The sequence below is a fragment of the Phaethon aethereus genome (genome assembly GCF_964289735.1).
Source record: "Phaethon aethereus genome assembly, chromosome: 3".
Classification (NCBI taxonomy): Eukaryota; Metazoa; Chordata; class Aves; order Phaethontiformes; family Phaethontidae; genus Phaethon; species Phaethon aethereus.
In genome coordinates, this window is record NC_138576.1 from 121,594,203 (window position 1) to 121,607,912 (window position 13,710).

The window sequence follows — 13,710 nt, forward strand, 5'->3', positions numbered from 1 at the left end:
GTTATTAAAGTTGCAACCGTTCTTCATTTTAGTGGTTTGAGTGTTCCAAATGTCAGTAATAAAAAATATTTTGTTCTCGGGTTAATAGTATATGCTTGTTAAATAATGGCCTTCTGAATGAAGCCAGAACTTCTTAGAAATATTATTTGAACTAGTTCATGCTAGGAAACAGGATGAAGGGGCACTGAAGAAATTTCTAACCTGTTTAAAACTTGCTTTTACCTGGGATTTTTCTACTTAAATGCAAGAAGAGTAACTGCACCAGCAAACAGCCACACTCATACATCTAACACAAGGGAAGCTGTAAGCACCTGGAGTCTGGGAGACAACATTTGCATTATAACCAAGGCAGTTCAGCACATTAATGACATAGCAAATTTTACGTTTATGCTTTCTTCGGAATTATAAGTTAACTATTTTTCCTGAGAAAAATGAGTTGTAAACAGAAAATTAAAGCTTTTTGAGTTCATGTAATACCAATACAAGCTTAAAAAGGCTGGCAAATGAATGTCTTATGTTCTCACCTCTATACCTCTTAGTAGGTGGCCAAGTTAGGATGTGGAAAACAGTTTTTATTATACAGTTACAATGACATAGACTGCTTATTGTTGAGAAGCTGTTTTTAATGTTTTTACCAGTGTTCTTAAAATGACTTACAGAGAATTGATGGTGTTTTGTTCTAATTTTTTTTCAATAGCTAGTGCCTGTGTTTTGAATTGAGTGTGAGATGAGGCACTTTAACCACCTATGTGCTTTCGAAAAATTGGCCGTAAATTGAATTGCAGGCTTGGATAGAGCAGCTTTATTCCCTGAGTTTTTCTGTGAGGTTGCTCTTTATCCATTAGAACTTGGGAAGATTGGACAGGTAATAATAACTTCAAGTTAAACAATGTCTTAAATACAGTGAATATGTGTAATAACACTGCTTAAATGTGACTGTTACTCTTTTGCTACTGAGCTACCTATAGAGATGTCAAGATAGTGAGATAGTTGCTCATAAATTACGTCTTTTTTCAGAGATGAAAGAGAAGGTCAAAAAAGTATATGTATGTTTTTCTATTTCTTTAGCTTTTCAGATAGTTTGATCTAAAAACTTCTAGTCAGAGTTGCTAGTATTTTATTTTTTGTGAGCTGGGTGAGGTTCCTGGCTGTTCTTTCTTACCTCTGGTTATTGATCAGCTACCGTGGGCTTTTCCCCGACTAATAATGTTACGCTCTTACGATACTGTTATGTTATTCATAATGCTGCACAGTACTGACCTTGACTTTGCAGTCAGCATAGAGTAGACAGATTGTTTCAGCATTGCCTCACTTTTAACATTTCAGGTTTGCAGAAAATATAATGGTATGGGCAAGGCCCAGTTGAAGGGACCTTGGAGGAAAAAAAAAAAAAAAGAAAAAAAAAAAAGGAAAAGAGGTCTCAGGTCAGGTGTTACTTGATTGTCTCTATGACGGAATAGATTACAGCAAATTCTTCTTCTTCTTCCCCTAATATATTTTGTGGCATATAGCTTCTTTTTTAATTTACCAGTTCTTCAAACATCTTACCTTGCTTTCCTGGATATCAAACAGTATGAATAATACAATTAAGTTATCAATATATGCAGCAATTTTTAGAAACATTACCATTTTTCCCGTCTAAAACTTCTTGTAACTTTTATTTTGCTTTCTTGGATGTGATTAGGAGAGTGCTGTTGAAATTGAGGATAGATTAGGTGAAATACTTTTCATATTCCTGAACACTTTCATGCCTGTGTTTTTTATTAGACTAGAAACTATGAGCAGAGGGTTAATTATTGGTGTTCTCCTACTACTATGCATTCAGTTAATCTTTGTGAACTATCTTGCAGGATATTTTGTCTTGCTTAATTTGTAAACACAAAAACGGATTATGCTTAAGGCTCACATTACAGGAGGAATGCTGGTCTGTGTGGCTGTTGCTTGTTTGTGAGCAATAAAACCTATCTGAGGTTGTTCCATAGTCACTGTTATGTACGTAAGTGAGGAAGGGCATGGCTGCATATTAATAATTTAAACTCCTACCCCCATCTTAGATGCTTTAAATATGTTTAAACAAATAGATGCCATACCTAATAATACACGTTGCCCATGCAGTGCAGAGGTTGGTGTTGTCCTAACTGATCAGTGATTCAAAAAAACAAAACAAAAACCAACAAACCCAAAACCAAGCAATCCCCCGTGTCAAATATGACTGTTCTTACTGCTTTTATGACTGCTGCAAAGAGAAGGTAGGCTCTGAAGTTTAACTGAGCTGTGGTCTTAAAAATCAGTGGAAGAAAGCATCTTCCATAACTGATGCGTCTTTATGGATAGCAATTTGGCAACAACAGCGTTTCAGCTTAGGCTGGGATTCCATGACAATTTTAAATTTACTTAAGTTGATGCTAACACTGTTTTCTTTCCAGCTCCTCCTTTCTGACAGCACTGGCGTTTTTCTAAGCATGTGGTGAGCTTGTCCCAAAGAGGTTAATTCTGTAGAAAGTGTTACTTGAAAGGTGGCTGGGGTAAATGCAAGTTAAAGAAAAGAATACGTTTTGAATAAAGCAGACCCCAAGCTTTTGGGTCTTAGTAATAATTCAAAGCCAATGGCATCGTATTCGTAAAGAGTTGGACAGCCTGTAGGATGCTTGAGCTCTGTACTTCCAGCTAGGAACACTGCTTAGCAAGTACAGTGCTGCAGTGGTTATTCTTGTGCGTGGTGACTGTGTTCAGCCTGGGTAAAACATTCAATAAATCTGATCTCTGGGTATCAAAGGCAGGGTAGCTCTACCCACGGCACTGGTGGGGGCGAGCATCTTGCTTCCTGGAAAAGTGCAGATGGAAAAGAATATCCTACTCTAAATTTGGTTTGGATTTTTTTTTTTTTTTCATCAGGAACAATGTAGGATGTGGTCCTTTGGTATGACCCTTTATTACAATAGATTGTAGTATCCGTTTCTCATAACATAATGGTATACTGCCCACCAGCAGTGTAGGTCTGCATTCAGTAGCTGGCCCTCTGGGGTTTTTTGTGCAACTTCTGTAGCTGACTGGCATTCTGCCTATTGTTAACTCGGCATGTTCAACACCACCTGTTCTTGCAGTTTGACTATTGATAACCTAAAGACTGGTAGCTAAATTTGTGATTTCTGTAGGTTGCAATAAACAGCTTGTAAGATTTAGCATCTTTAGCAATCAACGGCAGAAGAGCCTGTGGGGTATTACCTGCAGTTGTGAAAGCGGAAAAATGACAGATCTTGCCAACTATATCGGTATCTTTCCCATGTGAAAATCAAGTTATCTTTAATTGCGTTTTCAGATGGGTGGTCTTTGTGAGTGGCTTTTGTTGTGTGTGTGTGTTGCATTTCAGCTGCTGATTTCCCATATGTGGAGATAGTTGCATAAAATTTAGGCTTAACATGCAAAATTCTTTGTCCTGCTTGTTCCCAGCCTTTGTCTTTAATCTGGTGTCATGCAACACTGCTTCAGATAATAAGCTTTGGATAAAATAGAATTTTGCACATAGAGTTATGTTGAAGATTTCATTTGTGGACCTTCTGTAAGCTACATTATACTGTAATTCTAAAACCACTCATGAAAAACCTTGGTCTTGTCATGGATTTAGCATGGGGGGGTTTGTTTTCTTTTTTAAAAAATTAATCTCATAAATTGGGCTACTGAATAGCATTGTAACATCTTTGTAGTCCTGCCAGTACTCAGTCTTTCCTAACAGATGTAGTAACAGATCGTACTTTTGTGCTGTGTAAATTAAGCTCTTGTAGTACTGGTGCTAGTAGAACTGACTTCCTTTCTCTGCAGCTTATCTACACTGCTCTTATCACTAGATATGCCGTGTTTTCCAGGAAAATGGTGACTATTTAATTCAACACTGATCAGATTAAGTTCCTTTGTGGTAGAGCTACAAAAGAAGAAAGAGTGGATTCTAGTCTTTAATATCTGTATATTTTTTCTTTCTTTTTAATTTAAAGCTAATTTTTTTTTTTATTTACAGTGGTGCTTACATTAATAAAGAGAGTAAAGGTTATGTGAAAAATGCTTTTATTATGGATAGACTAAACCTAAAAACATCAATCTTGTACCTGTACTTTGTAAAACTGGCAGTGATTTGTTACAGCTGGTGATGGCTGAGATTTTTTTTTTTTTTACTAGCTTCTTAAAGAAACAAGGTTTTGGCAATCCATGACAGCCTGTCCTGCCTCCCCAGATTCTCTTCAGCCCTGAAATAACTTTGAAGTCGTAATCAGTTTGAAGCAAATACTGCTGAGGTGTAATGGTCCCAGAAGTGGTGAAGTCCTAAATATATTGAGAAAATAGGCAGCCAGTGAAAGAAGACAGGCATCATTATTATCCCTGCAGAAGTAAAGGCTCCAGCATGAGCGCCTTTGATAGAGGATAGAGGCGCTGTGAATAACCCTGTGGTAGGAGAGCCTTTGAGTGGAGCTCAGACCTTCTTAGGCACCACCGAATCTACGTAGCAGCAAAACAGCAGGTTGTGTTAGACTCCTTCATATAGGAGTATTCTTTACTTGTCTAAATTACATAAACGTACATTTTTAACAGCTATATGTAGCGTTTGGAAGCTGTTGATTGGGGAATTGATGATGATCCATATTTGAGTTCATTCACTGAAGAACGAACCAATTCTGCATAGTTCATTTTTGTTTCCTGAACAACCTTTTGAGCACCACCGGCTTTATTTCAGTGTAAGGTAAAACTGATTGTCCTGACCCCACTGTTGAAGGCATTAGAGACACATACTCAAACAGCAAATCATGGAGTTTTCACACTGACCTGTTTTTATATTAGACTGATGGCTATGATGGCTTATTTTCTTTGTATCGAATCTCAATCAAAAGCTGGTTACCATTTTGATGCATATCTAAAATGTTTGCCAAATTATGTGTCTTTTAGGACAGTCAAAATATCAAAAGATTTTTGCTCTGTGTTTTGCACATTATGTTAGCTGATCTGAAACATTTTACGTCGTTATGGCTTAACCAAGCATGGGAATACTTGTAGATCATCTTTGCCAGCTGTCTAAGCAAAGGTGGTCTACATCTGACAGCACCCAATGGACATCTGCATTTCCATGGACCAGAGCTGTATTCCCCAGGTTCTATATTACTTTGGGCTGAAGTAATGATGAATATAGTGGCATCTGTCAGCCAAACCCTAGGTAAGAAGTGATAACTAACAGCTATGAATTCCAGAGGTAGACCATAGCCAAAGCAAGGGCTTTTGAGGTATAGCTTAAAGTACAGTACATGGTAATCATTAAATTAACCTTTTGCTTTCTGAAGTCCCCTAGGATTGCTTGTTGTTCTCTTTGCATAACTTCATGCATTTTGCATTGCTGCTACAAAAATTATGATAGAATTAAAAATACTGAGTTGTTGTCACCTCTCCTTGTGCTGTAATGTGGAGATAGTGTCCAGTGGTGCCTATCTATAGACATAGTCTTAATGCAAATGTGAAGGGGCTCTTGGTGAGACATTTACAGGAAGGCTCTGGATGTCTGGAGTTGTGCATATAAAAATCTACATTTGCTAATCTCCTAGGCATTGTAAAAGGTATTTTTTAAAAACGAATTTGTGAGAAGTAGGGAAAAATGGAATTTGTTAAACTAGTCTTTCTCTAGTATTGCAGTGGTTGGAAAGATGCTTCTTGAGCGGGTAGGAATCAAAGTTCATTTAAACTACTTTATAAATGTTAGGTTATTGGGGTATTTTTTGCATGTTTCCAAGGGCAATTCCTTTTTGTCATAGGCGTTTGTATGATTTTAGAAAGAAATACTCAATGTACCTTATATTAAACAACTGTCTATGTAATTTTGTTCATGACATCTTAAACTGTAGTTCCTCACATACTTGGAAGTTAACTTGTGCAGTCTTGCATTTTTTCAGTGTTTATGAACTATCTCACTAACCTGCAAACTCATTAAGCTGTAGAAGGCCTGAAATAACTGTATATTTGTGTATTTGGTTGACTATTTCAGTTCATATATAGGTTCTTTATGATTTAAAAAAATCCTAGAAAAACTTTATTTTGGAAAACTTCCTTAAAAAACTTACTTTGATTTCCTTTGCAAAACTTAAGTTCTGTACAACTGTAATAAGAGCTGATACTAAAAATGACATAAAATACTTTCCCTTAACTACTCAGAACCTTATCAAACTGAATCCATTAAGATCTCAAAATATGTTAGATGAATGAGTTTGAATTGTGTTCTATACTTGAATGTTTCCAGGAATTTGAAGTTTTTCAACCCCACTGGTTACATCATAGTAATGTTTGTGGGATGGGTTTTTTTGTAGGTGTTTTTTTGGTGTGTTTGTTTTTGTGGTTGTTTTTTGGTTTTGTTTTGTTTTTTTCCCTGGGAGGAAAAAGGAGAACTAAGAGCATACTGTAGCATAGTTTCCTATCTGTTTCCCTTCTGATAAGAGGCCAATTTAATAAACCATAGGATGATGAGCATTGATTACGTAGCACTGGCATTTGAAAAATGTGCTTAGAAAGAACAATTATTTAAATTTTCCTTCTGAATAGTCATGTGATGAATGTTCTATGAATCTAACCTCTAATAAAACAAACTGTTGTTGACTTTAAAATATTCCGTACCGCTAATATGTTTTTTTTCTATCAATTCCTTTCTTAATTGATCGCTCTGTTTCCCCCTGCCTCCCATGGCAGTCTTTTCCCTGTAAAAGGACCGATCTGTCTAAGGTAGAGAAATTCAATTTCTATGTATTGATTGCCATGTCTGCATGTAGTTAACTTGCAGAGGCTATGCTAATCACTTATCTGTCTTGTTTAACTTTACTTTTTAAATAGGTTTTTTTCCCCTCCAGAAATTCATTTACTTTTCTGTTTGTACTCGTGTCAGACAGCATGATATCTAATTTGTAACCCTAATGAAGGCAATATTTTCTGTTATTGTAGAAAATAGTTTTTTAAAACTTTATTTTTACCATTATTATAATCTTCCAAACAGACACTGAATTGCATTGTATCTTCCTACTTTTTGTGATATTCAGGAAATAATAAACTTTTTACTGTTGTGGTTTTTTTTAATCAGGCTAGAATTTGAAAGACAACAACGAGAGGAGCTTGAAAAATTAGAAAGTAAAAGGTAACATTATTCTCTGTGGTGCTTATATGTGTGTGTGTATGTTGTAGTTTACATGTTGTAGACTCATTTAAACGATTAATTTGGAATCACGGTGTCACTCAGCAAGCAGAGGATCCTGATATAAATAAGTTTATTTTGTCTTCTATGAAGATTTGGGTTATTTTCTTGAACTGTTCATTCTTACTGATGAGTAATAGATAGACAAGCTGAATTGTAGCTAACTGTGATCTTTATCAAAGAAAGTACGAGACACAAAGGTATGAGGATGGCAAATTATACAATGTAATATGTTACCCTCACTCTTAATTTTCATGGCATTATTTTAAAAGATGGCAAATTACATTCTTTATTGAGGTTTTTTTTTTTAACGGTTTAGTTGCCTTTGGATTGAATCTTGATTGGAAAAACTCATGTTATAAATTCTGCTTCTCTTAAATAAAACTGCAGTGCTGGTATGGGCATACCAGTTGTACTTCTCAGAACATGATTTTGAAATCAGTTTGAAGTATAGAAGGATATATTGTTGTCAACTGGCAAACTGAGCTGACTGTTCTGGCTCATCATACCTGCTAAGATTTTAGAAGTAATAGCTCTTACCTGGTTGCAGATGATGGCATTGATTAGATTCATAACCTGAAAGACACTTTCTGCCATCTCAGGTTTAGCCTGCTTGTTCCATTTTGAAAGAGCTGTTCATACAGTTGGGCTAAGTTAAGTAAACTCAGAAAACTCCTGAAACTCTGAAGCATTAGAAGATGTTATTCAGAAAATGATGCAGCAGAGTCACTGATATTTATCGACTTTGTTATGTTGATAGGATTTGAATTCAGATTATGCTGAAGTTGTTTTGCTTGTGCTTGAATTTGTTTGACTTTTTAACTGACTGACTTGCAGGTTGTCTCTACATGTATTCAGGCGATTGTATTATGGGGGTAATGGTGACCTTCAAGTCCCCATCTGTCCTCATTTGGAATGCACGGAACCTTAAAAAGAGAGATTGCAGAGGACAGAATAATTTGTCTTAAAGTAATTTCTCTCTCAAATACGTCTGTTCCTAATCTTATAATCCTGTTTCTTAATAATTCAGTTTGGCTCACCTAAAGAGAAGACATTATTTTAATTAATCTGTTGGCTTAAATTTGGTGAGGCAAATTGCTAATCAAGTCCTTTTATACAAGTTTGTGTATATGAGAGTGTATGTATATATAAAAATATATATATTTACTCTTCACTGTGTGGATGTGTTCTATCAATATTTCTATGGGATTTGACGAAACTAACACAGTCTAATTTTCTGCTAATGTAAGTGCTATATAACATGTCTTCCTGTAACTTCATATAGCCACAACTTTTTATGTTGAAATAGACTATATGAATCTCTTCACCATTTGCCTCATGCATTGAGTCACTTCCAAGCAATGTAAGATCTTAACTTGTGGCAAAACAAAACTACTAAAAAAGAAACAGTTATACACACTGCGAAACCCTTGTGCAAACCTTTTTAACTTCTAAGGGATATGTTGTCTTTTGGAAAAAAAGAAAAGTTTGAAATATTGCATGTAAATGTTTTACTGTAGGAAACAAATAGAAGAGATGGAAGAAAAACAAAGATCTGACAAAGCAGAACTTGTAAGAATGCAGCAAGAAGTAGAGTCACAGCGCAAAGAGACAGAAATAGTACAGCTGCAAATTCGAAAACAGGAAGAGAGTCTGAAACGGAGAAGTGTTCACATTGAGAGCAGGTTAAAGGATTTGCTGGCTGAAAAGGAAAAATTTGAAGAAGAGAGATTACGGGAACAACAGGAGATAGAGCTTCAAAAGAAAAAGCAGCAAGAAGAAATTTTTGCCCGGGTCAAAGAGGAGTTGCAGCGACTACAAGAACTTAATCATAATGAAAAAGCAGAGAAAATGCAGATTTTCCGTGAACTAGAAAAACTTAAAAAGGAAAAAGATGAACAGTATATTAAGCTGGAATCAGAAAAAAAGAGACTTGAAGAACAAGAAAGGGAGCAGGTGATGCTGGTGGCTCATCTAGAAGAACAGCTTCGAGAGAAGCAGGTCATGATAGAGCTCCTGAAGAGAGGGGATGTACAAAGAGTTGAGGAAGAGAAAAGAGATCTTGAAGATATTAGAGAAGCTCTTTTGAAAGTTAAGGAAGCCCGATCTGAAGGTGATGAAAACCATGAAGAGTTAGAAAAAGCACAGCATGATTTCATAGAGTTTAAAAGGAAACAGCTGGAACAGTTGACTATTTTGGAAAAAGATCTAGTTGAACAAATGGATCACCTAGAAAAGGAAATAGCAGATGAGAAAGGAACTCTGGAACACTTAAAATTTGCACATGAAGAACACTTAAATCTCAAGAGAAATGATGAAAACTTTGTGGATGCCGTACTCAAGGCTGAAGAAGTTGACAAGATAAAGCCAGTGGAGTACAGGCTCCAATCTAAAGTACGCCAGCTTGAGTACCTGAGGAGTAATCATTTGCCAGCTCTGCTGGAAGAAAAACAGCGAGCTTCTGAAGTCCTTGATAGGGGCTTGTTGGGGTTAGATAATACTCTCTATCAAATAGAGAAAGAAATTGAAGAAAAAGAAGAGCAGCTTGCTCAGTATAGAGCTAGCACAAATCAGCTGCAGCAGCTTCGAGAAACATTTGAATTCACAGCTAATGTAGCTCGTCAAGAAGAAAAAGTTAGGAAAAAGGAAAAAGAAATCCTTGAATCAAGGGAAAAACAGCAGAGAGAGGCACTGGAGCAAGCTGTTGCAAAGTTAGAAAGGAGGCACTCTGCTCTGCAACGTCGTTCGACGATAGACTTTGAAATTGAAGAGCAGAAGCAGAAGCTTGCCACCTTGAACAACAGCTGCAGCGAACAGGCAGGTCTACAGGCTAGTCTGGAAGCTGAGCAAAAAGCCCTTGAACAAGACCGAGAACGGTAAGTGTTGTGGTAGCTTCCATTTACCAGAATCTATTCACTAAAGGTGAATCATTTTATACCTTACAAGTTGAGAGAACTTTGAGTTTCTTGATGAGTTTCAAGTAGTTTACCCAGAAATGAGACTCTGTATTGCTTATTAAAGGATCCTTAGTCACTCATTAATTTCTGTTGTAGTTGGATACTTACCCCATTCTCAGCAGTATAGTATTTGCATTAGCCATCACAGTACTTAAACTGTTTTACCTATTTAAAAAGCTCAGCCAACCTTATGTTCTGCCCTTACAAAAACATGTACCATCTGACAACTTTTTTCACTTAAAATATTAATGTGTAACATCTGTTTCTTTATCAGTAAAAAGCTAGATGTTTGTTCAAGTTCTGGAGACTGGTAGTTATAGTAGACAGTGTGAAGTATGTGTCTGAGCTGATGGTGTACTGAACACTTCTGGTATTCAAAGTAAACAGGTGTAATGTTTAATTTTTTGTTATTGGTTTCAGGACTAAATAAAATAGACTAGCTACATGTCTGTAAAAAATTTGGTGCTGTTTTTTAAGCTTATTTGGAAATATACAGAGGCTTTAATACAGCCCTATGTGATGACAAACTCTTTTAGGTACAGAAGCAATGTCATTAGTTATAAACATGATACCTGGTACTGTAGCCTAGCATTTAGGCTAAGTATGGGAGGCTCAGAGAAAAGTGATTCAGGTAAGGAAGGATCTTCCTTTGTGGAGGAAGAATTCTTTTGGGTTTTTTTTGGCCTGAGCAAAAATCCACTGGGATTCATGCATTTAATCCATGAAAAATGGAAAAAGGACAGAATTGCCATTTTTAAATCTGTTGTCTGATTTGGTAGTACTCAGGCTTTCAAACTTCTTGTCACTGGTGAAACAATGATGTGTTTTTTCTTGAGGTAGCATTTGTCATTTGGTTTTTAATATTGCACTAACTATCTGATTCTTCTTTCATAAACCCTTTGAACAGATGCTTGGTTAGAAAAAACACCTAAAAAAAGAAACTTGCCTATAGCCAAATTGAAGAGCTCTTCTGTATTCTTTTCCTTCTAAGCCATTATCAGAAGATAATAGTTCTTTTCTACACCCTGTGTAGAGGTCACTTTTTCAACATTTGGTTAAGCATTTTCAATACTGATTTATCGTTTTGTTGTGGATATTGCCATTATTTTTCATAATTGTTTTGAACATAAGATCTCATTTTCTACACTAAGCATCTCGCTTGACTAAAGTCATCTATAAACAACTGGAGGTTCCACAAAAATAGACAGCTTGCTTAGCCCTCAAGAGATTGCTGCATTGTGTGATAAGTGGGGAAAAAAATGTTGTCAGCTAGAAGACTGAGGTTTGGAATAGATACCAAGGAAGTGAAAAGGTCTCTCCCCACCCCCTTTTTTTTTCCTTGTTTACTTTAAAGTCCTCTTGCACAAACTAAATAAAACTTTGAAGTCTTTCAGTGAATTGCCCAGGGGCCTGAATAATTAAATTCAGAATGTTTTTATGCATCTTGAGGCAGAAGAAAATCTTCAGATACCTGATAGTATGTTAAATGTTTCAGGCTACCTATCACTCTTGTGCGTGTGTTTACACTTCACAGTATACAATGTCTTGGGCGCTATAGTAAGCATACGAATTGTATACGTTTCTTATTGTTTATCTAGGTACCATTATGTGATGATGTGCTCTGGTTCAGATCAGTGTTAACTCTCTGAAAATGTTTAAATGCAATATTAATTTAAAATGCTGTATGATTGGAGCATTTGATCCAGCATATGACTGGATCTATCCAGTCCACTATAACTGGATAAAATGTTTTTTCCAGTTTGAATAATATGTTAGCTGAAATTCTTTCACTTACAGGGATGACCCCCAAAACGATAATTTGAAGTTAACTTAAACTGGAATAATGCATACACATTTTGTCTTTACTGGCAGAGGTTTCTGGCAATAGTATGAATCTTTGAGACAACGGGATGTATTGCTCACAAGTAGCAAGGTGCAGTTTAGTGTACTTGCTGGTGGAGGCATCACACGGCTGGATAAGTTTATAGCTTATAGAAAATGATACCATTTGATAGCAGGATGTTTACAAATGAAGCGATAAGCTTTGTTCCTTTAATGTAATTCTGATTTTTGTGGTTAAATTGATTTTCTATAGATGCAAACACTCTCCTATATCCATCAGCCATCTCCCATCCACTTTCCCTCAGGATGCAAGGTTCTTTTGCTGCTAATCAGAAGAAACAGATGGCTTCTGGCAGTGCTGCAAAAAGTATTCTAAAAATCAAGTAACAATTCAGCCTGCTTTACTGCAGCCTAAGCCTCAGTGTTCGTCATCTCTTTAATTTTGAGTTTTGACCTCCAGGGTGGAATAGAGTAGTTGTAGCCTTGTACTTCAATTTAAATATATGCAATCATAGGATAAGTGATAGAATCCCAACTTTGCATGGTTTCCTCTTCTTTTGCATGAACTTCTTTTAGTCTTTAATGTTCAAGTAGCCCGTAGAAAAACAATTACCTTTAGAGACAAAAGTTGTAATGGAAATGGGGAAGGTTATTACTGTGTTACTAATCTAATCTCAGCTACATTACAAGTGAAAAGTGTTTTCTGCAGACTACTTTGTTGTAATATAGTTTAATTTGTCTAAGTGATAAATATCTCAAGAAGTGCTCCTTATTTTATTCTAGATGCCTCAAGCATTTTCAGTCAAAAATACATTATCAGACTTTACATATTCAATTCTGTGCATAAATCTGACTGATATGAAATTTACTTGTTAAAGTGAGCAGGTTTCCATTTCAAAATATGATTTGTTAGGTTTATATAAAATACTGGCCTTTTTATTTCATAAGTAAATTTTCAAATATATATACAGACAGAAGGAATAACTGGAAAATAAGATTTATATGTAGAGTAAAAATTTAAAGATTTTCTTGCAGGTATCTTTTGCCATGTCGTTGTTATAGGTTGTCTGTCTTTTAAAAAAAATATTTTTATTAGTGCTGTATTTTGAGTCTGTCCCTGTGTGCCAGTCCCACCCTACTCCCTCACCCGTCCCCAGTTATTCACTTACTTGACACAGAAAGTTAATAACTGAGGTCATTGAGTTCTGTAATGAGGAAAGTTTATTCAAGTGATCCTAATAGATAGGTTAGGTCTTATGAATTAATTTTTAATCTGCTGAGTTAGATACCTTTTGCATTGGAAGTTACTGAAGTTGTTTAATTTAACTTAATACTGCTGTTTTAATGTGTTTTTGAGTTGTCTCTACTTTCCTGTCTAAATATGCCTAAAGAACAATTAGGGGGTTTGTATCTTCATAAATTTTAATACTTACGATCTTACATAAGTGTATGCCAGTGTAAGTACTCTTGCCATAAGAACCATGGGAATCAATGGTGCTGTAAGACAGACAAAGAGAATTACATTCTAAGATGTCTTTGTAGCCTGGACCAGGAAATTCAGCAGCTGAAGCAAAAAATATACGAGGGTGATGGTGGTCAGAAAGGAAACCATGGACCATTAGAAGAGAGGCTCTCCCATACTACTTCCCCTGCCAGTCCAACAAAGCCACAGCCACCTGCTGCTCCGCTAGTTGATGATAGGTA

General features: G+C 36.0%; 1 protein-coding gene across 1 annotated transcript in view; it reads left to right on the forward strand.

Annotated features, from left to right (window-relative positions):
• The window catches only part of KIF16B (kinesin family member 16B), a gene marked incomplete at its 5' end in the record, with an annotated part of 147,245 nt that overhangs the window by 77,567 nt on the left and 55,968 nt on the right, over positions 1–13,710 (forward strand). The window contains 3 exons of the mRNA XM_081998627.1: positions 7,097–7,150; positions 8,728–10,083; positions 13,549–13,707. Coding sequence (XP_081854753.1) covers positions 7,097–7,150; positions 8,728–10,083; positions 13,549–13,707 — 1,569 coding nt within the window. The remainder of the gene's footprint in view (positions 1–7,096; positions 7,151–8,727; positions 10,084–13,548; positions 13,708–13,710) is intronic.